This window comes from Salmo trutta, chromosome 13, assembly GCF_901001165.1.
Source record: "Salmo trutta chromosome 13, fSalTru1.1, whole genome shotgun sequence".
Lineage (NCBI taxonomy): Eukaryota > Metazoa > Chordata > Actinopteri > Salmoniformes > Salmonidae > Salmo > Salmo trutta.
The window spans coordinates 3,247,752-3,272,091 of NC_042969.1; the positions used below are offsets into that span (position 1 = coordinate 3,247,752).

Genomic DNA, 24,340 nt, shown 5'->3' on the forward strand with positions numbered 1-24,340 from the left:
TTCTCGAATAAGGTACATTTTAGCTGGAGATCTAGATAACCTAATACATTTACTCTCGCTTTGAAAACATACCCATAAAGTATTTGATTTCATGTTGACTATAGGATTTGAACCTGAGACCTCTTGATCCAAAGACCTATTGCAATTCCACCTCTGTTAGGAACTGTCTGACAGAGAGAAAAAACATCTAATGAGGGACATTTTAGATTGAGTAACATAACCAAAAAAGGAGCACTCCCTCTCTCAAGATACACATAGAAAGTACATGATTCAAGGGGGAACCAGGATTTGATCCTGAGAAATTGTCGAATAAGGGACATTTCAGAGGGCGATCTACATAACCTAATAAAGAACACTCTCTCTTTCAAAGCGTACCCATAAAATATTTGATTTCAAGTTGACAATAGGGTTTGATCCTGAGACCTCTTGATCTGAAGTCTATTGCACTTCCACCTATTTTAGGAACTGTTCAACTGAGAGAAAAACCATTTAATTAGGGACATTTTAGATTGAGTAACATAATTTAAAAAGGTGCACTTCTACCCTATTTATACTCTTAGAAAGCAATTGATTTTAAGGGGGCACCAGGATTTGAACCTGGGACCTCTTGATCTGCAGTCAAATGCTCTACCACTGAGCTATACCCCCTCTGCTAGAAACTATCTGAATGGGAAAAAATTCTCGAATAAGGTACATTTTAGCTGGAGATCTAGATAACCTAATACATTTTACTCTCGCTTTGAAAACATACCCATAAAGTATTTGATTTCATGTTGACTATAGGATTTGAACCTGAGACCTCTTGATCCAAAGACCTTTGCAATTCCACCTCTGTTAGGAACTGTCTGACAGAGAGAAAAAACATCTAATGAGGGACATTTTAGATTGAGTAACATAACCAAAAAAGGAGCACTCCCTCTCTCAAGATACACATAGAAAGTACATGATTCAAGGGGGAACCAGGATTTGATCCTGAGAAATTGTCGAATAAGGGACATTTCAGAGGGCGATCTACATAACCTAATAAAGAACACTCTCTCTTTCAAAGCGTACCCATAAAATATTTGATTTCAAGTTGACAATAGGGTTTGATCCTGAGACCTCTTGATCTGAAGTCTATTGCACTTCCACCTATTTTAGGAACTGTTCAACTGAGAGAAAAACCATTTAATTAGGGACATTTTAGATTGAGTAACATAATTTAAAAAGGTGCACTTCTACCCTATTTATACTCTTAGAAAGCAATTGATTTTAAGGGGGCACCAGGATTTGAACCTGGGACCTCTTGATCTGCAGTCAAATGCTCTACCACTGAGCTATACCCCCTCTGCTAGAAACTATCTGAATGGGAAAAAATTCTCGAATAAGGTACATTTTAGCTGGAGATCTAGATAACCTAATACATTTACTCTCGCTTTGAAAACATACCCATAAAGTATTTGATTTCATGTTGACTATAGGATTTGAACCTGAGACCTCTTGATCCAAAGACCTATTGCAATTCCACCTCTGTTAGGAACTGTCTGACAGAGAGAAAAAACATCTAATGAGGGACATTTTAGATTGAGTAACATAACCAAAAAAGGAGCACTCCCTCTCTCAAGATACACATAGAAAGTACATGATTCAAGGGGGAACCAGGATTTGATCCTGAGAAATTGTCGAATAAGGGACATTTCAGAGGGCGATCTACATAACCTAATAAAGAACACTCTCTCTTTCAAAGCGTACCCATAAAATATTTGATTTCAAGTTGACAATAGGGTTTGATCCTGAGACCTCTTGATCTGAAGTCTATTGCACTTCCACCTATTTTAGGAACTGTTCAACTGAGAGAAAAACCATTTAATTAGGGACATTTTAGATTGAGTAACATAATTTAAAAAGGTGCACTTCTACCCTATTTATACTCTTAGAAAGCAATTGATTTTAAGGGGGCACCAGGATTTGAACCTGGGACCTCTTGATCTGCAGTCAAATGCTCTACCACTGAGCTATACCCCCTCTGCTAGAAACTATCTGAATGGGAAAAAATTCTCGAATAAGGTACATTTTAGCTGGAGATCTAGATAACCTAATACATTTACTCTCGCTTTGAAAACATACCCATAAAGTATTTGATTTCATGTTGACTATAGGATTTGAACCTGAGACCTCTTGATCCAAAGACCTATTGCAATTCCACCTCTGTTAGGAACTGTCTGACAGAGAGAAAAAACATCTAATGAGGGACATTTTAGATTGAGTAACATAACCAAAAAAGGAGCACTCCCTCTCTCAAGATACACATAGAAAGTACATGATTCAAGGGGGAACCAGGATTTGATCCTGAGAAATTGTCGAATAAGGGACATTTCAGAGGGCGATCTACATAACCTAATAAAGAACACTCTCTCTTTCAAAGCGTACCCATAAAATATTTGATTTCAAGTTGACAATAGGGTTTGATCCTGAGACCTCTTGATCTGAAGTCTATTGCACTTCCACCTATTTTAGGAACTGTTCAACTGAGAGAAAAACCATTTAATTAGGGACATTTTAGATTGAGTAACATAATTTAAAAGGTGCACTTCTACCCTATTTATACTCTTAGAAAGCAATTGATTTTAAGGGGGCACCAGGATTTGAACCTGGGACCTCTTGATCTGCAGTCAAATGCTCTACCACTGAGCTATACCCCCTCTGCTAGAAACTATCTGAATGGGAAAAAATTCTCGAATAAGGTACATTTTAGCTGGAGATCTAGATAACCTAATACATTTTACTCTCGCTTTGAAAACATACCCATAAAGTATTTGATTTCATGTTGACTATAGGATTTGAACCTGAGACCTCTTGATCCAAAGACCTATTGCAATTCCACCTCTGTTAGGAACTGTCTGACAGAGAGAAAAAACATCTAATGAGGGACATTTTAGATTGAGTAACATAACCAAAAAAGGAGCACTCCCTCTCTCAAGATACACATAGAAAGTACATGATTCAAGGGGGAACCAGGATTTGATCCTGAGAAATTGTCGAATAAGGGACATTTCAGAGGGCGATCTACATAACCTAATAAAGAACACTCTCTCTTTCAAAGCGTACCCATAAAATATTTGATTTCAAGTTGACAATAGGGTTTGATCCTGAGACCTCTTGATCTGAAGTCTATTGCACTTCCACCTATTTTAGGAACTGTTCAACTGAGAGAAAAACCATTTAATTAGGGACATTTTAGATTGAGTAACATAATTTAAAAAGGTGCACTTCTACCCTATTTATACTCTTAGAAAGCAATTGATTTTAAGGGGGCACCAGGATTTGAACCTGGGACCTCTTGATCTGCAGTCAAATGCTCTACCACTGAGCTATACCCCCTCTGCTAGAAACTATCTGAATGGGAAAAAATTCTCGAATAAGGTACATTTTAGCTGGAGATCTAGATAACCTAATACATTTACTCTCGCTTTGAAAACATACCCATAAAGTATTTGATTTCATGTTGACTATAGGATTTGAACCTGAGACCTCTTGATCCAAAGACCTATTGCAATTCCACCTCTGTTAGGAACTGTCTGACAGAGAGAAAAAACATCTAATGAGGGACATTTTAGATTGAGTAACATAACCAAAAAAGGAGCACTCCCTCTCTCAAGATACACATAGAAAGTACATGATTCAAGGGGGAACCAGGATTTGATCCTGAGAAATTGTCTAATAAGGGACATTTCAGAGGGCGATCTACATAACCTAATAAAGAACACTCTCTCTTTCAAAGCGTACCCATAAAATATTTGATTTCAAGTTGACAATAGGGTTTGATCCTGAGACCTCTTGATCTGAAGTCTATTGCACTTCCACCTATTTTAGGAACTGTTCAACTGAGAGAAAAACCATTTAATTAGGGACATTTTAGATTGAGTAACATAATTTAAAAAGGTGCACTTCTACCCTATTTATACTCTTAGAAAGCAATTGATTTTAAGGGGGCACCAGGATTTGAACCTGGGACCTCTTGATCTGCAGTCAAATGCTCTACCACTGAGCTATACCCCCTCTGCTAGAAACTATCTGAATGGGAAAAAATTCTCGAATAAGGTACATTTTAGCTGGAGATCTAGATAACCTAATACATTTACTCTCGCTTTGAAAACATACCCATAAAGTATTTGATTTCATGTTGACTATAGGATTTGAACCTGAGACCTCTTGATCCAAAGACCTATTGCAATTCCACCTCTGTTAGGAACTGTCTGACAGAGAGAAAAAACATCTAATGAGGGACATTTTAGATTGAGTAACATAACCAAAAAAGGAGCACTCCCTCTCTCAAGATACACATAGAAAGTACATGATTCAAGGGGGAACCAGGATTTGATCCTGAGAAATTGTCTAATAAGGGACATTTCAGAGGGCGATCTACATAACCTAATAAAGAACACTCTCTCTTTCAAAGCGTACCCATAAAATATTTGATTTCAAGTTGACAATAGGGTTTGATCCTGAGACCTCTTGATCTGAAGTCTATTGCACTTCCACCTATTTTAGGAACTGTTCAACTGAGAGAAAAACCATTTAATTAGGGACATTTTAGATTGAGTAACATAATTTAAAAAGGTGCACTTCTACCCTATTTATACTCTTAGAAAGCAATTGATTTTAAGGGGGCACCAGGATTTGAACCTGGGACCTCTTGATCTGCAGTCAAATGCTCTACCACTGAGCTATACCCCCTCTGCTAGAAACTATCTGAATGGGAAAAAATTCTCGAATAAGGTACATTTTAGCTGGAGATCTAGATAACCTAATACATTTTACTCTCGCTTTGAAAACATACCCATAAAGTATTTGATTTCATGTTGACTATAGGATTTGAACCTGAGACCTCTTGATCCAAAGACCTATTGCAATTCCACCTCTGTTAGGAACTGTCTGACAGAGAGAAAAAACATCTAATGAGGGACATTTTAGATTGAGTAACATAACCAAAAAAGGAGCACTCCCTCTCTCAAGATACACATAGAAAGTACATGATTCAAGGGGGAACCAGGATTTGATCCTGAGAAATTGTCGAATAAGGGACATTTCAGAGGGCGATCTACATAACCTAATAAAGAACACTCTCTCTTTCAAAGCGTACCCATAAAATATTTGATTTCAAGTTGACAATAGGGTTTGATCCTGAGACCTCTTGATCTGAAGTCTATTGCACTTCCACCTATTTTAGGAACTGTTCAACTGAGAGAAAAACCATTTAATTAGGGACATTTTAGATTGAGTAACATAATTTAAAAAGGTGCACTTCTACCCTATTTATACTCTTAGAAAGCAATTGATTTTAAGGGGGCACCAGGATTTGAACCTGGGACCTCTTGATCTGCAGTCAAATGCTCTACCACTGAGCTATACCCCCTCTGCTAGAAACTATCTGAATGGGAAAAAATTCTCGAATAAGGTACATTTTAGCTGGAGATCTAGATAACCTAATACATTTACTCTCGCTTTGAAAACATACCCATAAAGTATTTGATTTCATGTTGACTATAGGATTTGAACCTGAGACCTCTTGATCCTAAGACCTATTGCAATTCCACCTCTGTTAGGAACTGTCTGACAGAGAGAAAAAACATCTAATGAGGGACATTTTAGATTGAGTAACATAACCAAAAAAGGAGCACTCCCTCTCTCAAGATACACATAGAAAGTACATGATTCAAGGGGGAACCAGGATTTGATCCTGAGAAATTGTCTAATAAGGGACATTTCAGAGGGCGATCTACATAACCTAATAAAGAACACTCTCTCTTTCAAAGCGTACCCATAAAATATTTGATTTCAAGTTGACAATAGGGTTTGATCCTGAGACCTCTTGATCTGAAGTCTATTGCACTTCCACCTATTTTAGGAACTGTTCAACTGAGAGAAAAACCATTTAATTAGGGACATTTTAGATTGAGTAACATAATTTAAAAGGTGCACTTCTACCCTATTATACTCTTAGAAAGCAATTGATTTTAAGGGGGCACCAGGATTTGAACCTGGGACCTCTTGATCTGCAGTCAAATGCTCTACCACTGAGCTATACCCCCTCTGCTAGAAACTATCTGAATGGGAAAAAATTCTCGAATAAGGTACATTTTAGCTGGAGATCTAGATAACCTAATACATTTACTCTCGCTTTGAAAACATACCCATAAAGTATTTGATTTCATGTTGACTATAGGATTTGAACCTGAGACCTCTTGATCCAAAGACCTATTGCAATTCCACCTCTGTTAGGAACTGTCTGACAGAGAGAAAAAACATCTAATGAGGGACATTTTAGATTGAGTAACATAACCAAAAAAGGAGCACTCCCTCTCTCAAGATACACATAGAAAGTACATGATTCAAGGGGGAACCAGGATTTGATCCTGAGAAATTGTCTAATAAGGGACATTTCAGAGGGCGATCTACATAACCTAATAAAGAACACTCTCTCTTTCAAAGCGTACCCATAAAATATTTGATTTCAAGTTGACAATAGGGATTTGATCCTGAGACCTCTTGATCTGAAGTCTATTGCACTTCCACCTATTTTAGGAACTGTTCAACTGAGAGAAAAACCATTTAATTAGGGACATTTTAGATTGAGTAACATAATTTAAAAAGGTGCACTTCTACCCTATTTATACTCTTAGAAAGCAATTGATTTTAAGGGGGCACCAGGATTTGAACCTGGGACCTCTTGATCTGCAGTCAAATGCTCTACCACTGAGCTATACCCCCTCTGCTAGAAACTATCTGAATGGGAAAAAATTCTCGAATAAGGTACATTTTAGCTGGAGATCTAGATAACCTAATACATTTTACTCTCGCTTTGAAAACATACCCATAAAGTATTTGATTTCATGTTGACTATAGGATTTGAACCTGAGACCTCTTGATCCAAAGACCTATTGCAATTCCACCTCTGTTAGGAACTGTCTGACAGAGAGAAAAAACATCTAATGAGGGACATTTTAGATTGAGTAACATAACCAAAAAAGGAGCACTCCCTCTCTCAAGATACACATAGAAAGTACATGATTCAAGGGGGAACCAGGATTTGATCCTGAGAAATTGTCTAATAAGGGACATTTCAGAGGGCGATCTACATAACCTAATAAAGAACACTCTCTCTTTCAAAGCGTACCCATAAAATATTTGATTTCAAGTTGACAATAGGGTTTGATCCTGAGACCTCTTGATCTGAAGTCTATTGCACTTCCACCTATTTTAGGAACTGTTCAACTGAGAGAAAAACCATTTAATTAGGGACATTTTAGATTGAGTAACATAATTTAAAAGGTGCACTTCTACCCTATTATACTCTTAGAAAGCAATTGATTTTAAGGGGGCACCAGGATTTGAACCTGGGACCTCTTGATCTGCAGTCAAATGCTCTACCACTGAGCTATACCCCCTCTGCTAGAAACTATCTGAATGGGAAAAAATTCTCGAATAAGGTACATTTTAGCTGGAGATCTAGATAACCTAATACATTTAACTCTCGCTTTGAAAACATACCCATAAAGTATTTGATTTCATGTTGACTATAGGATTTGAACCTGAGACCTCTTGATCCAAAGACCTATTGCAATTCCACCTCTGTTAGGAACTGTCTGACAGAGAGAAAAAACATCTAATGAGGGACATTTTAGATTGAGTAACATAACCAAAAAAGGAGCACTCCCTCTCTCAAGATACACATAGAAAGTACATGATTCAAGGGGGAACCAGGATTTGATCCTGAGAAATTGTCTAATAAGGGACATTTCAGAGGGCGATCTACATAACCTAATAAAGAACACTCTCTCTTTCAAAGCGTACCCATAAAATATTTGATTTCAAGTTGACAATAGGGTTTGATCCTGAGACCTCTTGATCTGAAGTCTATTGCACTTCCACCTATTTTAGGAACTGTTCAACTGAGAGAAAAACCATTTAATTAGGGACATTTTAGATTGAGTAACATAATTTAAAAGGTGCACTTCTACCCTATTTATACTCTTAGAAAGCAATTGATTTTAAGGGGGCACCAGGATTTGAACCTGGGACCTCTTGATCTGCAGTCAAATGCTCTACCACTGAGCTATACCCCCTCTGCTAGAAACTATCTGAATGCGGAAAAATTCTCGAATAAGGTACATTTTAGCTGGAGATCTAGATAACCTAATACATTTAACTCTCGCTTTGAAAACATACCCATAAAGTATTTGATTTCATGTTGACTATAGGATTTGAAACTGAGACCTCTTGATCCTAAGACCTATTGCAATTCCACCTCTGTTAGGAACTGTCTGACAGAGAGAAAAAACATCTAATGAGGGACATTTTAGATTGAGTAACATAACCAAAAAAGGAGCACTCCCTCTCTCAAGATACACATAGAAAGTACATGATTCAAGGGGGAACCAGGATTTGATCCTGAGAAATTGTCTAATAAGGGACATTTCAGAGGGCGATCTACATAACCTAATAAAGAACACTCTCTCTTTCAAAGCGTACCCATAAAATATTTGATTTCAAGTTGACAATAGGATTTGATCCTAAGACCTCTTGATCTGAAGTCTATTGCACTTCCACCTCTTTTAGGAACTGTTCAACTGAGAGAAAAAAACATTTAATTAGGGACATTTTAGATTGAGTAACATAATTTTAAAAGGTGTACTACTACCCTAATTATACTCTTAGAAAGCTCTTGATTTTAAGGGGGCACCAGGATTTGAACCTGGGACCTCTTGATCTGCAGTCAAATGCTCTACCACTGAGCTATACCCCCTCTGCTAGAAACTCTCTAAAGGTGGAAAAATTCTCTAATAAGGTACATTTTAGCTGGAGATCTACATAACCTAATACATAACACTCTCTCTTTGAAAACATACCCCATAAAGTATTTGATTTCATGTTGACTATAGGATTTGATCCTAAGACCTCTTGATCCTAAGACTATTGCAATTCCACCTCTCGTAGGAACTGTCTGACAGAGAGAAAAAACATCAAATGAGAGACATTTTAGATTGAGTAACATAACCAAAAAAAAGAGCACTCCCTCTCTCAAGATACACATAGAAAGTACATGATTCAAGGGGGAACCAGGATTTGATCCTGAGAAATTGTCTAATAAGGGACATTTCAGAGGGCGATCTACATAACCTAATAAAGAACACTCTCTCTTTCAAAGCGTACCCATAAAATATTTGATTTCAAGTTGACAATAGGGTTTGATCCTGAGACCTCTTGATCTGAAGTCTATTGCACTTCCACCTATTTTAGGAACTGTTCAACTGAGAGAAAAAACCATTTAATTAGGGACATTTTAGATTGAGTAACATAATTTAAAAAGGTGCACTTCTACCCTATTATACTCTTAGAAAGCAATTGATTTTAAGGGGGCACCAGGATTTGAACCTGGGACCTCTTGATCTGCAGTCAAATGCTCTACCACTGAGCTATACCCCCTCTGCTAGAAACTATCTGAATGGGAAAAATTCTCGAATAAGGTACATTTTAGCTGGAGATCTAGATAACCTAATACATTTACTCTCGCTTTGAAAACATACCCATAAAGTATTTGATTTCATGTTGACTATAGGATTTGAAACTGAGACCTCTTGATCCAAGACTATTGCAATTCCACCTCTGTTAGGAACTGTCTGACAGAGAGAAAAACCATCAAATGAGAGACATTTTAGATTGAGTAACATAACCAAAAAAGGAGCACTCCCTCTCTCAAGATACACATAGAAAGTACATGATTCAAGGGGGAGCCTGGATTTGATCCTGAGAAATTGTCTAATAAGGGACATTTCAGAGGGCGATCTACATAACCTAATAAAGAACACTCTCTCTTTCAAAGCGTACCCATAAAATATTTGATTTCAAGTTGACAATAGGATTTGAACCTGAGACCTCTTGATCTGAAGTCTATTGCACTTCCACCTATTTTAGGAACTGTTCAACTGAGAGAAAAACCATTTAATTAGGGACATTTTAGATTGAGTAACATAATTTAAAAGGTGCACTTCTACCCTATTATACTCTTAGAAAGCATCTTGATTTTAAGGGGGCACCAGGATTTGAACCTGGGACCTCTTGATCTGCAGTCAAATGCTCTACCACTGAGCTATACCCCCTCTGCTAGAAACTATCTGAATGCGGAAAAAATTCTCTAATAAGGTACATTTTAGCTGGAGATCTAGATAACCTAATACATTACACTCTCTCTTTGAAAACATACCCATAAAGTATTTGATTTCATGTTGACTATAGGATTTGAAACTGAGACCTCTTGATCCTAAGACCTATTGCAATTCCACCTCTGTTAGGAACTGTCTGACAGAGAGAAAAAACATCTAATGAGAGGACATTTTAGATTGAGTAACATAACCAAAAAAAGAGCACTCCCTCTCTCAAGATACACATAGAAAGTACATGATTCAAGGGGGAACCAGGATTTGATCCTGAGAAATTGTCTAATAAGGGACATTTCAGAGGGCGATCTACATAACCTAATAAAGAACACTCTCTCTTTCAAAGCGTACCCATAAAATATTTGATTTCAAGTTGACAATAGGATTTGATCCTAAGACCTCTTGATCTGAAGTCTATTGCACTTCCACCTCTTTTAGGAACTGTTCAACTGAGAGAAAATTTTTTAATTAGGGACATTTTAGATTGAGTAACATAATTTTAAAAGGTCTACTACTACCCTAATTATACTCTTAGAAAGCTCTTGATTTTAAGGGGGCACCAGGATTTGAACCTGGGACCTCTTGATCTGCAGTCAAATGCTCTACCACTGAGCTATACCCCCTCTGCTAGAAACTCTCTAAAGGCGGAAAAATTCTCTAATAAGGTACATTTTAGCTGGAGATCTACATAACCTAATACATAACACTCTCTCTTTGAAAACATACCCCAAAAGTATTAGATTTCATGTTGACTATAGGATTTGAAAATGAGACCTCTTGATCCTAAGACTATTGCAATTCCACCTCTCTTAGGAACTGTCTGACAGAGAGAAAAAACATCAAATGAGAGACATTTTAGATTGAGTACCATAACCAAAAAAGAGCACTCCCTCTCTCAAGATACACATAGAAAGTACATGATTCAAGGGGGAACCAGGATTTGATCCTGAGAAATTGTCTAATAAGGGACATTTCAGAGGGCGATCTACATAACCTAATAAAGAACACTCTCTCTTTCAAAGCGTACCCATAAAATATTTGATTTCAAGTTGACAATAGGATTTGATCCTAAGACCTCTTGATCTGAAGTCTATTGCACTTCCACCTCTTTTAGGAACTGTTCAACTGAGAGAAAAACCATTTAATTAGGGACATTTTAGATTGAGTAACATAATTTAAAAGGTGTACTACTACCCTAATTATACTCTTAGAAAGCTCTTGATTTTAAGGGGGCACCAGGATTTGAACCTGGGACCTCTTGATCTGCAGTCAAATGCTCTACCACTGAGCTATACCCCCTCTGCTAGAAACTCTCTAAGGCGGAAAAATTCTCTAATAAGGTACATTTTAGCTGGAGATCTACATAACCTAATACATAACACTCTCTCTTTGAAAACATACCCCAAAAGTATTTGATTTCATGTTGACTATAGGATTTGAAAATGAGACCTCTTGATCCTAAGACTATTGCAATTCCACCTCTCTTAGGAACTGTCTGACAGAGAGAAAAAACATCAAATGAGAGACATTTTAGATTGAGTAACATAACCAAAAAAGAGCACTCCCTCTCTCAAGATACACATAGAAAGTACATGATTCAAGGGGGAACCAGGATTTGATCCTGAGAAATTGTCTAATAAGGGACATTTCAGAGGGCGATCTACATAACCTAATAAAGAACACTCTCTCTTTCAAAGCGTACCCATAAAATATTTGATTTCAAGTTGACAATAGGATTTGATCCTAAGACCTCTTGATCTGAAGTCTATTGCACTTCCACCTCTTTTAGGAACTGTTCAACTGAGAGAAAAACATTTAATTAGGGACATTTTAGATTGAGTAACATAATTTTAAAAGGTGTACTACTACCCTAATTATACTCTTAGAAAGCTCTTGATTTTAAGGGGGCACCAGGATTTGAACCTGGGACCTCTTGATCTGCAGTCAAATGCTCTACCACTGAGCTATACCCCCTCTGCTAGAAACTCTCTAAAGGCGGAAAAATTCTCTAATAAGGTACATTTTAGCTGGAGATCTACATAACCTAATACATAACACTCTCTCTTTGAAAACATACCCCAAAGTATTAGATTTCATGTTGACTATAGGATTTGAAAATGAGACCTCTTGATCCTAAGACTATTGCAATTCCACCTCTCTTAGGAACTGTCTGACAGAGAGAAAAAACATCAAATGAGAGACATTTTAGATTGAGTACCATAACCAAAAAAAAGAGCACTCCCTCTCTCAAGATACACATAGAAAGTACATGATTCAAGGGGGAACCAGGATTTGATCCTGAGAAATTGTCTAATAAGGGACATTTCAGAGGGCGATCTACATAACCTAATAAAGAACACTCTCTCTTTCAAAGCGTACCCATAAAATATTTGATTTCAAGTTGACAATAGGATTTGATCCTAGACCTCTTGATCTGAAGTCTATTGCACTTCCACCTATTTTAGGAACTGTTCAACTGAGAGAAAAAACCATTTAATTAGGGACATTTTAGATTGAGTAACATAATTTAAAAGGTGCACTACTACCCTATTATACTCTTAGAAAGCTATTGATTTTAAGGGGGCACCAGGATTTGAACCTGGGACCTCTTGATCTGCAGTCAAATGCTCTACCACTGAGCTATACCCCCTCTGCTAGAAACTCTCTGAAGGTGGAAAAATTCTCTAATAAGGTACATTTTAGCTGGAGATCTAGATAACCTAATACATTACACTCTCTCTTTGAAAACATACCCATAAAGTATTTGATTTCATGTTGACTATAGGATTTGAAACTGAGACCTCTTGATCCTAAGACCTATTGCAATTCCACCTCTCGTTAGGAACTGTCTGACAGAGAGAAAAAACATCAAATGAGAGACATTTTAGATTGAGTAACATAACCAAAAAAGGAGCACTCCCTCTCTCAAGATACACATAGAAAGTACATGATTCAAGGGGGAACCAGGATTTGATCCTGAGAAATTGTCTAATAAGGGACATTTCAGAGGGCGATCTACATAACCTAATAAAGAACACTCTCTCTTTCAAAGCGTACCCATAAAATATTTGATTTCAAGTTGACAATAGGATTTGATCCTAAGACCTCTTGATCTGAAGTCTATTGCACTTCCACCTCTTTTAGGAACTGTTCAACTGAGAGAAAAAACATTTAATTAGGGACATTTTAGATTGAGTAACATAATTTTAAAAGGTGTACTACTACCCTAATTATACTCTTAGAAAGCTCTTGATTTTAAGGGGGCACCAGGATTTGAACCTGGGACCTCTTGATCTGCAGTCAAATGCTCTACCACTGAGCTATACCCCCTCTGCTAGAAACTCTCTAAAGGCGGAAAAATTCTCTAATAAGGTACATTTTAGCTGGAGATCTACATAACCTAATACATAACACTCTCTCTTTGAAAACATACCCCAAAAGTATTTGATTTCATGTTGACTATAGGATTTGAAAATGAGACCTCTTGATCCTAAGACTATTGCAATTCCACCTCTCTTAGGAACTGTCTGACAGAGAGAAAAAACATCAAATGAGAGACATTTTAGATTGAGTAACATAACCAAAAAAGAGCACTCCCTCTCTCAAGATACACATAGAAAGTACATGATTCAAGGGGGAACCAGGATTTGATCCTGAGAAATTGTCTAATAAGGGACATTTCAGAGGGCGATCTACATAACCTAATAAAGAACACTCTCTCTTTCAAAGCGTACCCATAAAATATTTGATTTCAAGTTGACAATAGGATTTGATCCTAAGACCTCTTGATCTGAAGTCTATTGCACTTCCACCTCTTTTAGGAACTGTTCAACTGAGAGAAAAAAATTTAATTAGGGACATTTTAGATTGAGTAACATAATTTTAAAAGGTGTACTACTACCCTAATTATACTCTTAGAAAGCTCTTGATTTTAAGGGGGCACCAGGATTTGAACCTGGGACCTCTTGATCTGCAGTCAAATGCTCTACCACTGAGCTATACCCCCTCTGCTAGAAACTCTCTAAAGGCGGAAAAATTCTCTAATAAGGTACATTTTAGCTGGAGATCTACATAACCCCAAAAGTATTTGATTTCATGTTGACTATAGGATTTGAAAATGAGACCTTTTGATCCTAAGACTATTGCAATTCCACCTCTCTTAGGAACTGTCTGACAGAGAGAAAAAACATCAAATGAGAGACATTTTAGATTGAGTAACATAACCAAAAAAAGAGCACTCCCTCTCTCAAGATACACATAGAAAGTACATGATTCAAGGGGGAACCAGGATTTGATCCTGAGAAATTGTCTAATAAGGGACATTTCAATTCTTTATACTTTTACTTTTTATACTTAAGTACATTTTAGCAATTCCATTTAGTTTTGATACTGAAGTATATTTAAAACCAAATAATTTTTTACTTTTACTCAAGTAGTATTTTACTGGGTGACTTTCACTTGTCATTTTCTATTAAAGTATCTTTACTTTTACTCAAGTATGACAATTGAGTACTTTCTTCACCACTAGGTATCACTGCAAAATGCTGTGGTAGCCATGCTGGTTAAGTGTGCCTTGAATTCTAAATAAATCAAGACAGTGTCACCAGCAAAGCTCACCCACACTATCACACCTCCTCCTCCATGCTGGCAACCACACATGCGCAGATCATCCGTTCACCTACTCTGTGTCTCACAAAGACACGGAGGTTGGAACCAAAAATCTCAAATTTGGACTCATTAGACCAATGGACAGATTTCCACCGGTCTAATGTCCACTGCTTGTGTTTCTTGGCCAAAGCAAGTCTTCTTATTGGTGTCCTTTAGTCGTGGTTTCTTTTGCAGCAATTCGACCATGAAGGCCTGATTCACAGTCTCTGAACAGTTGATGTTGAGATGTGTCTGTTATTTGAACTTTGTAAAGCATTTATTTGGGCTATCATTTCTGAGGCTGGTAAATCTAATGAACTTATCCTCTGCAGCAGAGGTAACTCTGGGTCTTCCTTTCCTGTGGCAGTCCTCATGAGAGCCAGTTTCATCATAGTGCTTGATGGTTTTTGCAACTGCACTTGAAAATGTCAAAGTTCTTGAAATTGTATGGATTGACTGACCTTCATGTCTTAAAGTAATGGACTGTCATTTCTCTTTGCTTATTTGAGCTGTTCTTGCCATAATATGGATATGTTTTTTTACCAAATAGGGCTATCTTCTATACCACCGCTACCTTGTCACAACACAACTTATTGGCTCAAACGCATTAAGGAAAGAAATTCCACAAATTAATTTAAGGCGGCACACCTGTTAATTTAAATGTATTCCAGGTGACTACCTCATGAAGCTGGTTGAGATAATACCAAGAGTGTGCAGAGCTGTCATCAAGATAAAGGGTGGCTATTTGAAGAATCTCAAATACAATTTTTCTTTTAACACTTTTTTGGTTATTACATGATTCCATGTTTATTAAAATGGGTGGGTGGGGAGGGTTATACAAAAAAGGATCACAGCTTTCTCCTGGTCAGTCTGTCATGGAAAGAGTAGGTGTTCCTAATGTATTGTACACTGTATCTCTATCATTCATTGTTTAACACATATGACTGGGAAAAATATATTCGAACGGCGCTACAACTGGTAGCGGAAACTCGTCTATTTTAGCCATATTACATTAGTCCCAAAAAGTGTGTGTGTGTGTGTGTGTAATATATATATATATATATATATTAGCTTATCAATAACAAGGGGTAAGAGAAATGCTTCACTATGAGTTAGGCCTATTTACAGTGCTCTATATTTGGTTTAGCACTTTTTAATAATTATGAACTATGATTTCCCACTATGAATGAAGGCAGCAACAGAACAGTTTCAGGACACAATTCATATCATTTAGTTGTTGGTATTAGGAGGATAAACATGGCTGTCAATTTCAGTCAATTTTTATTTCACCTTGTTTTCCAAGTGGGTAAAATAGTTACAAAATAAACAAAAAACTAATCCACCAACATTAATTACATTACAATGACAACAATCATGTGTAGCAAACTATTTGTTTACAGACTTTTACGGTCATCTCAAAACTTGATGAATTTCACCAAATGTTCACTCCATGTGGCCTTGTATTAGCCTAATTAAACCAAATTAGCCACAAATACCAATGAAAAAAAAGAGTGAAAGAATTAGATATATTTCTTCATAGCACTGCATTAGCCTACATCTGTTCATTCATTCTTCACAACCACAATTGTATTGTGCAGAGTGCAAATTTCAAAAGGTATAAAAGACTAAGACTAATGATTTGCCACCCTCCCTCATGTATACAAACTGAATAAGAAAACGGTCTTTATTCAACAGTTAGACTTGACATCACACAGCACACAGCAGCAGTCTTTTTAATTCCATGTCTGGCCCAAAGGGGGAAGCCTTGCACTTTAGTCATTGGCAGTGCCCTCGGGGGGCAGGAATATCAAGGAATCATGGAAGTTGTGCCCATATGGGCGTAGTCTGTAAACCCCAAACATCATGACCTGCATCTGGTTTGGTGACATTCCGCTAAAGGTGATGGCTAAGTCAGAGCAACAGCCCTCCACCACATCCAAAGAGTTTTTGGACATGCCCTCTTCGATGAGTGAACCCACACTCTTACTGTTGAACAGCCCCTTGCCCTGTGTGTCCTCACCATTCTCTGCAAAGACCCCAGTGTACTTCAGACACATAGCCAGCTGTTTCTCCTCGCTTAGCTTCCACAGGGATCTGCCTCGCTCTGGACACTTCTCCCCGTCTTTGAACACGTTCACCAGCCTTCTGAGGGCCTCGTAGCTCAGCACGATGCCGCTGTCGTACTCCACGTACTCCAGCTCGCCCGATTTCATGGTGTGGCCGATGTAAAAGGGCTCGTTGGGGTCTTTGGCCAGAACGAGGTACTTGAGGTTCTCAATAATAGCAAAGGTGGTAGGCCGCGCCACAAAGAACCAGCGCAGGTCACCGGAATTGTCGTACGCGTGCTTCAGGGCCTTGTGCAGCTTGGCCCACTCGTCCTGTTCCTTAAGGTCCACCGCTTCCAGAGCTTTGGCTGACTCGGAGCTGTAGAATACGGCCTGGTCGCAGTGTTTACCCCAGGTGTCCTTGGCTGTGGCCCAATACACTAGGACCTTAGGCTGAACCATGATGACGCAATAGACTCGCACCTTCTGGCTCAGCTCCACCATTTGGGTGTCGGACAGGCTCTGTAGCTCGTCGTTGGTGGGAGCCTTGATATGGTGGTGGTGGTGCTGGTCCTCTGGGCTAGACTGCATGCCTGGTGTGAAGCTCCCTAACAGGGACAACAACAGGCAGAATATGCCTCCCAGGGCCATCCCCTTCATGAAGGAGCTGCCTTCCGACAACATGTTAGTTTGTCAGCAGCACACACTGTGAAAGTAGGAAATAAACATTAATTTGCCATATTACTAATCAAATGGATACTCATGATGGTGGTCATGGATCAAAATAAAGAAGCTAGCTATCTACCTACATAACAAGTGACTGTCATTTCATGTTAGTTGAGTGTAAGAAACTATACTGAACCAAAATATTAAACACAACGTTCAACAATTTTACCGATTTTACTGAGTTACAGTTCATATAATGAAATCTGTCAATTGAAATAAATAAATTAGGCACTAATCTATGGATTTCACATGACTGGGCAAGGACTCAGCCATGGGTGGGCATAGGCCTAACACTTGTGAGACTGGCCCACCCACTGGGGAGCAAGGCCTAGTCTATCAGAATGAGTTTTTCCTTACAAAAAGGCTTTATTACAGACAGAAATACTAAGTTTCATCAGCAGGTGAATAAGCCGGATGCAGAGGTTCTGGGTTGGCGCTGTTACACGTGGTCTGCGTTTGTGAGGCCAGTTGGACGTACTGACAAATTCTCTAAAAACGAAAGAGAAATTAACATTGAATTCTCTGGCAATAGCTCGGTAGACATTCCTTAGTCAGCATGCCAATTGCACATTCCCTCAACTTGAGAGATCTGTGGCATTGTGTTGTGTGACAAAACTGCACATTTTAGAGTGGCCTTTTATTGTCCCCAGCACAAGGTGCACCTGTGTAATGATCATGCTGTTTAATCAGATTATTGATAAGACACACCTGTCAGGTGGATGGATTATCTTGGCAAAGGAGAAATGTAAACACATTTTAGATAAATAAGCTTTTTGTGCTTATGGAACATTTCTGGGATCTTTTATTTCAGCTCATGAAATCATGGGACCAACACTTTCCATGTTGCGTTCGTGGTTTTTTTCAGTGTAGTTCACTTTTTACTATTAGAATCAAGTTAACAAAGGACATAAACTATCAGTGCAAAATGATCAAACTATTTCATGGCTAACTGGCTATGAAACTTGACAAACAGGTTTACAAGTCAAGGGTGTATCAGAGTGCCAAACGTAAACGCACGCGTAAACACTGCAGTGTTCTAAAATATTGAACCATTTCTCGGCGCAGCTCAAGCAGTTTATCAAACTGTCAACACATTCAAATGAATAGAGGACGTGTACCGGGAGACTCGTCGGTTGGGGATTGTGGGGAGGTGTGCGTTCGGACTGTGCTTCCCCCGAGAATGGTGGTCATAGTGGTGGTCTATGAGCCGCGTACTAATGTTACAAAGGGATGCCGTACTATCGCGTCTCAGCGTCTGTGGACTATGATTTACGTTTAATGAAGCCGTTAGTATAATCTTGTTAGCTTCCTTGTTAGGTAACATTACAGATAGCTAGCTACCTTAGCTATAATCACAAAACGGCAAATAGCTCATTAAGACAACACGTTTCAACCAAAACATCAAGAAAACACTTACCTACAAACGACTTCCGCTGACTAAGAATTCTCTCCCTTCTTTTTAGTTTCCACTCCTGTCGAGAGAGGTGTTAGGTATGCTGTGGCAGAACAAGGGGCCAGTGTTCCGGTCTAGAAGCACGATTTCGACTGCTCCTACAGTTTTGCGTCGGTACTGCAGTTTAACTGACGCTCGGCCCAGAAAGACAATTTCCACATAGAGAAGTCAGATTTGAAAATTCCTAGCAAGGCACATTGGTCATCACATTTATGCACAAAACATCCACTGAATTATTCAATAATTGTTGCTCACAGTTGAAGATATTAACATTTTATACAACGGGTGGGTCAAATCCTGAAAACCTCATTCCAGCCAGTTCCACAAGTTGCCACCAAAATGCTTATTTACTCTGTTCCATCTGACTTCGCAATCCACTGTCTCCTCAGCCTAGCCAGGCAATTTATAAACTTGATCTCCACTATAAAAAGCATCTAGACATTATCTCACGTCTTTTAGAATAACATACGTTTTCAACAGCGGAGATAATTTAGAAACTTGTTCTCCATTATAAAAAGCATCTAGACATTATTTCACATTTCTTTTAGAATAACATTACGTTTTCAACAGCGGAGATTTGTATAAACCTTGCTGTCTGTCTCTCTGATATTTGCAACATTGTTTCAATATTCAAATTCGATCTCCTACTGTCCCATAGTGTCGGGACGAGACAGACAGGCAGCGTTTCTCAGCCAGTCGAAATCATGAATCAGTTGGCATAATTTTTATGGATATATACAAAAAAATGTCAATTGAAAAAAAGTTTAAACAAAACGCAGCTAATTTGCATTCTTTCCAGCTTCAGTTTGAAGTGAATTGTGTTAATGTAGATGTGTTGTTCCTGACGAGCGAGCACATTTTCTATACCCGGCGAAATCGCGCCTCATTGGCTCATTGTTAATGATGTATCCAAATAAATGTCACTAGAAAACAGTTTAAACAAATGCAGCAACTTTGCTGTTATTATTTCTTCACTTTTTGACGTGACTGTAAGTTAGCTGTAGTTGGCTAGCTAGCAAGCAAGGGATAAGAACGTTGCTAGACAGTTTGGCAATGGAACATTTAGAACGAACGACAGGGTCACAGGTGATGTTGGTTCTTATAAACCGGATGCAATCCGGATATAGACGGTCCATGAAATGGCGTCTGCGAATGTGAGTAGATTACCTTGAAAACAGTGGTCGGACATCTCTGATGCAGTCTCCAGTTCTTATTATACCTCAGTTGGGCAGATAGCTTCTTTACTTTTGGTGGCCTTAACTTCATGTTGGTTTGCAATTCTAATATTGACAAAGTTCCAGTGAAACGTTATGATTTTCATTGGCAGGTTTTCTTGTTTTTCAGGTTTTCTTAATTTATAAGCATAATTTTTCTCCAAACAGATATTATATATGGAATAATCGCCATATATTGTATAAAAATAGTTCTTTGTTTTTAGAATATTGGTTCCAAAATAATATCATTTTGGTGAGCTAACTGGTAAATGCAGAGGGTCTTTTACTTAGTTATAAGGAATTCTTATCAATTTACAAGGTCCCTGTAACACCTAAAGATTTTGCAATTGTTTTAGATGCCATTCCTTCAGGTGTTGCTTTATTATTCAGGAACGTGTCAAGACCTGACCCTCAGAGCCTACCTTCCATTGACCCTGTTGACTCATCAGTACGAAAGATTTGTTTCTCTTTTGGTCCGTTCAACAACAGAGCGATACAAACCTTGTTTCAGCAGGATGTTGTATCTTTACCTTATTGGAATGGATTTATTGATAATATCTGTTGTAAAAAAGTTTGGATGTTGCCACATACATACCTACTTGTTAACAAAACTAAGGAAGTTTCCTTTAAAATAATTCATAAATATTATCCTGCCAACCACTATATGAAGAAGTTTAAGGAAAACATCAACTCAAATTGTTCCTTTTGTAATGACCACCCAGAAACAGTGTTGCATCTTTTTTGGCATTGTATTCATGTAAGAAAACTGTGGCAAGACATCAGTAGATTTATAATCGAACACATTTATGAAGATCTTACACTATTGTGGAGAGATGTACTGCTTGGACTCTTTACCTTCGATAGAAATAAGCTGAAACATTTTTATGTAATTAATTTCATTATTCTTTTGGCCAAACTTCATATTCACAAATGTAAATTTACAAACAAAACACCACATTTCCTTACCTTACAAAAAGAAATTGAACTGTATTTCAAGACAATTAAATACTCTACTAACAAAAAAGCTGTTAGAATTATAAGTGTATGTTTGTCCCTTAAGGTCCTTGTGTAATGTAATATTGTACCCCCCAGCCCGCCCCTAACCCAATTGTCATTTGTATATTATTTATATATACTTGTGTTCCCACATGTACTTCCTGTATTGATTTGTTGTTAATTGTAAAATGCAAATAAAAAAAGATGCTATGCGCTACTAACCTCATGTCATGAATTGCCATCTCGAGACAACTCAAAGTTGCCGGGATGTCACGTGTCCTACTTATATTGTATTTATTTTTATTTTTTATTTCACCTTTATTTAACCAGGTAGGCAAGTTGAGAACAAGTTCTCATTCACAATTGCGACCTGGCCAAGATAAAGCAAGCAGTTTGACACATACAACAACACAGAGTTACACATGGAGTAAAACAAACATACAGTCAATATTACAGTAGAAAAATAAGTCTATATACAATGTGAGCAAATGAGGTGAGATAAGGGAGGTAAAGGCAAAAAAGGCCATGGTGGCGAAGTAAATACAATATAGCAAGTAAAACACTGGAATGGTAGATTTGCAGTGGAAGAAAGTGCAAAATATAAATAATGGGGTGCAAAGGAGCAAAATAAATACAGTAGGGGAAGAGGTAGTTGTTTGGGCTAAATTATAGATGGGCTATGTACAGGTGCAGTAATCTGTGAGCTGCTCTGACAGCTGGTGCTTAAAGCTAGTAAGGGAGATAAGTGTTTCCAGTTTTAGAGATTTTTGTAGTTCGTTCCAGTCATTGGCAGCAGAGAACTGGAAGGAGAGGCGGCCGAAGGAGGAATTGGCTTTGGGGGTGACCAGAGAGATATACCTGCTGGAACGCGTGCTACACGTGGGTGCTGCTATGGTGACCAGCGAGCTGAGATAAGGGGGAACTTTACCTAGCAGGGTCTTGTAGATGACCTGGAGCCAGTGGGTTTGGCGACGAGTATGAAGAGAGGGCCAGCCAACGAGAGCATACAGGTCGCAGTGGTGGGTAATATATGGGACTTTGGTGACAAAATGTATGGCACTGTGATAGACTGCATCCAATTTATTGAGTAGGGTATTGGAGGCTATTTTGTAAATGACATCCCCGAAGTCGAGGATTGGTAGGTTTGTCAGTTTTACGAGGGTATGTTTGGCAGCATGAGTGAAAGATGCTTTGTTGCAAAATAGGAAGCCAATTCTAGATTTAACTTTGGATTGGAGATGTTTGATGTGAGTCTGGAAGGAGAGTTTACAGTCTAACCAGACACCTAGGTATTTGTAGTTGTCCACATATTCTAAGTCAGAACCGTCCAGAGTAGTGATGCTGGACGGGCGGGCAGGTGCAGGCAGCGATCGGTTGAAGAGCATGCATTTAGTTTTACTTGTATTTAAGAGCAGTTGGAGGCCACGGAAGGAGATTTGTATGGCATTGAAGCTCATCTGGAGAGTAAACACAGTGTCCAAAGAAGGGCCAGAAGTATACAGAATGGTGTCGTCTGCGTAGAGGTGGATCAGAGACTCACCAGCAGCAAGAGCGACATCATTGATGTATACAAAGAACAGAGTCGGCCCAAGAATAGAACTCTGTGGCACCCCCATAGAGACTGCCAGAGGCCCGGACAACAGGCCCTCCGATTTGACACACTGAACTCTATCAGAGAAGTAGTTGGTGAACCAGGCGAGGCAATCATTTGAGAAACCAAGGCTGTTAAGTCTGCCGATGAGGATGTGGTGATTGACAGAGTCGAAAGCCTTGGCCAGGTCAATGAATACGGCTGCACAGTATTGTTTCTTATCGATGGCGGTTATGATATCGTTTAGTACCTTGAGCGTGGCTGAGGTGCACCCATGACCAGCTCTGAAACCAGATTGTACAGCGGAGAAGGTACGGTGGGATTCGAAATGGTCAATTTTCTTCTTCACGATTGGCTGATCCCTCCTGATGACCCGGCTGGACATGACTCCAACAGGGTCACCGGGAGGTATAAGCCAATGAAGGTGGAAGTCCCGCCTAGTTGACTACATTAAAATGGTGGAAGCCCTTAATAGTACAATCTTCTTCTTCTCCTTCTTCTTCTTCTTCTTCTTCTTCTTCTTCTTCTGTTGTATTATGGCAGTCCACAAACAAACGTTAGAGGTGCATGCCGCCACCAACTGGACGGGTGTGAATAAACTCACACAAGAAAAGTAAATTTACAGAAAAAAAAATAACATGAATCCACAAAAACAAAAAATATTATCAACATAAATCTTCCCACGTGATTCGATAATTTAGTACTTTCCTATTCAGGCTCGTGAATAGCCTAAAGGCCGGCAGCTCAACCTGGACTTGGGGGTAGACGTAACATAATAAACAAAAATCTGGGAATATGATATGTACGTACAGTGTCTTAAGGAAGTATTCATACCCCTTGACTTATTCCACATTTTGTTGTGTTACAGCCTGAATACACACAATACCCATAATGACAAAGTGAAAACATGTGTTTAGAAATGTTTGCAAATTTATTGAAAATGAAATACAGAAATATCTCATTTACATACAGTACCAGTTAAAAGTTTGGACACCTACTCATTCATGGGTTTTTCTTTATTTTTAATTTTAAAAATTACATTGTAGAATAATAGGGAAAACATCAAAACTATAAAATAAAATAACACAATACCCCAATGTATCTGTATCTGAGATTTATAGAAAACAGATATACAGAACCAGTCAAAAGTTTGGACACATTCAAGGTTTTTCTTTATTTTTACTATTTTCTACATTGTAGAATAATAGTGAAGACATCAAAACTATGAAATAACATATATGGAATCATGTAGTACCAAAATAGTGTTAAACAAATGAAAATATATTTTATATTTGAGATTCTTCAAAGTAGCCACCTTTGCCTTGATGACAGCTTTGCACAGTCTTGGCATTCTCTCAACCAACTTCACCTGGAATGCTTTTCCAACAGTCTTGAAGGAGTTCCCATATATGCTGAGCACTTGTTGACTTCTTTTCCTTCACTCTGCGGTCCAACTCATTCCAAACCATCTC

At 38.3% G+C, this 24,340-nt stretch overlaps 2 protein-coding genes and 21 non-coding genes across 28 annotated transcripts in view; 1 reads left to right on the forward strand and 22 right to left on the reverse strand.

The window, feature by feature from the left end:
- LOC115205072 (malignant T-cell-amplified sequence 1-A-like) overlaps positions 1-24,340 on the forward strand; it is a 70,731-nt gene that overhangs the window by 29,693 nt on the left and 16,698 nt on the right. The window lies entirely within an intron of this gene.
- trnac-gca (transfer RNA cysteine (anticodon GCA)) lies at positions 577-648 on the reverse strand. Its single transcript has one exon. It is a non-coding gene; the product is annotated as a tRNA-Cys (tRNA).
- On the reverse strand, positions 1,255-1,326 carry trnac-gca (transfer RNA cysteine (anticodon GCA)). Its single transcript has one exon. It is a non-coding gene; the product is annotated as a tRNA-Cys (tRNA).
- Positions 1,933-2,004, reverse strand: trnac-gca (transfer RNA cysteine (anticodon GCA)). Its single transcript has one exon. It is a non-coding gene; the product is annotated as a tRNA-Cys (tRNA).
- trnac-gca (transfer RNA cysteine (anticodon GCA)) lies at positions 2,610-2,681 on the reverse strand. Its single transcript has one exon. It is a non-coding gene; the product is annotated as a tRNA-Cys (tRNA).
- Positions 3,289-3,360, reverse strand: trnac-gca (transfer RNA cysteine (anticodon GCA)). Its single transcript has one exon. It is a non-coding gene; the product is annotated as a tRNA-Cys (tRNA).
- On the reverse strand, positions 3,967-4,038 carry trnac-gca (transfer RNA cysteine (anticodon GCA)). Its single transcript has one exon. It is a non-coding gene; the product is annotated as a tRNA-Cys (tRNA).
- Positions 4,645-4,716, reverse strand: trnac-gca (transfer RNA cysteine (anticodon GCA)). Its single transcript has one exon. It is a non-coding gene; the product is annotated as a tRNA-Cys (tRNA).
- On the reverse strand, positions 5,324-5,395 carry trnac-gca (transfer RNA cysteine (anticodon GCA)). Its single transcript has one exon. It is a non-coding gene; the product is annotated as a tRNA-Cys (tRNA).
- On the reverse strand, positions 6,000-6,071 carry trnac-gca (transfer RNA cysteine (anticodon GCA)). The gene has a single exon. It is a non-coding gene; the product is annotated as a tRNA-Cys (tRNA).
- trnac-gca (transfer RNA cysteine (anticodon GCA)) lies at positions 6,679-6,750 on the reverse strand. Its single transcript has one exon. It is a non-coding gene; the product is annotated as a tRNA-Cys (tRNA).
- trnac-gca (transfer RNA cysteine (anticodon GCA)) lies at positions 7,356-7,427 on the reverse strand. The gene has a single exon. It is a non-coding gene; the product is annotated as a tRNA-Cys (tRNA).
- trnac-gca (transfer RNA cysteine (anticodon GCA)) lies at positions 8,034-8,105 on the reverse strand. The gene has a single exon. It is a non-coding gene; the product is annotated as a tRNA-Cys (tRNA).
- Positions 8,714-8,785, reverse strand: trnac-gca (transfer RNA cysteine (anticodon GCA)). Its single transcript has one exon. It is a non-coding gene; the product is annotated as a tRNA-Cys (tRNA).
- Positions 9,394-9,465, reverse strand: trnac-gca (transfer RNA cysteine (anticodon GCA)). Its single transcript has one exon. It is a non-coding gene; the product is annotated as a tRNA-Cys (tRNA).
- On the reverse strand, positions 10,068-10,139 carry trnac-gca (transfer RNA cysteine (anticodon GCA)). Its single transcript has one exon. It is a non-coding gene; the product is annotated as a tRNA-Cys (tRNA).
- On the reverse strand, positions 10,748-10,819 carry trnac-gca (transfer RNA cysteine (anticodon GCA)). The gene has a single exon. It is a non-coding gene; the product is annotated as a tRNA-Cys (tRNA).
- trnac-gca (transfer RNA cysteine (anticodon GCA)) lies at positions 11,424-11,495 on the reverse strand. The gene has a single exon. It is a non-coding gene; the product is annotated as a tRNA-Cys (tRNA).
- On the reverse strand, positions 12,099-12,170 carry trnac-gca (transfer RNA cysteine (anticodon GCA)). The gene has a single exon. It is a non-coding gene; the product is annotated as a tRNA-Cys (tRNA).
- On the reverse strand, positions 12,775-12,846 carry trnac-gca (transfer RNA cysteine (anticodon GCA)). Its single transcript has one exon. It is a non-coding gene; the product is annotated as a tRNA-Cys (tRNA).
- On the reverse strand, positions 13,455-13,526 carry trnac-gca (transfer RNA cysteine (anticodon GCA)). Its single transcript has one exon. It is a non-coding gene; the product is annotated as a tRNA-Cys (tRNA).
- On the reverse strand, positions 14,131-14,202 carry trnac-gca (transfer RNA cysteine (anticodon GCA)). Its single transcript has one exon. It is a non-coding gene; the product is annotated as a tRNA-Cys (tRNA).
- Positions 16,106-19,644, reverse strand: c1galt1c1 (C1GALT1-specific chaperone 1). Of its 3 annotated transcripts, XM_029770653.1 has the most exons (3): positions 19,032-19,644; positions 17,972-18,103; positions 16,106-17,594 (listed from the first exon to the last, which is right to left on the reverse strand). In XM_029770653.1, exon 3 carries the CDS (start codon positions 17,570-17,572, stop codon positions 16,616-16,618), a length of 957 nt encoding a protein of 318 aa, XP_029626513.1. In that variant the 5' UTR covers positions 17,573-17,594; positions 17,972-18,103; positions 19,032-19,644; the 3' UTR covers positions 16,106-16,615. The 3 variants fall into 3 exon arrangements, with proteins under 3 accessions (XP_029626513.1, XP_029626514.1, XP_029626511.1); XM_029770654.1 differs by lacking the exon at positions 17,972-18,103 and having other exon boundaries at positions 19,036-19,644; XM_029770651.1 differs by lacking the exon at positions 17,972-18,103 and having other exon boundaries at positions 19,032-19,637.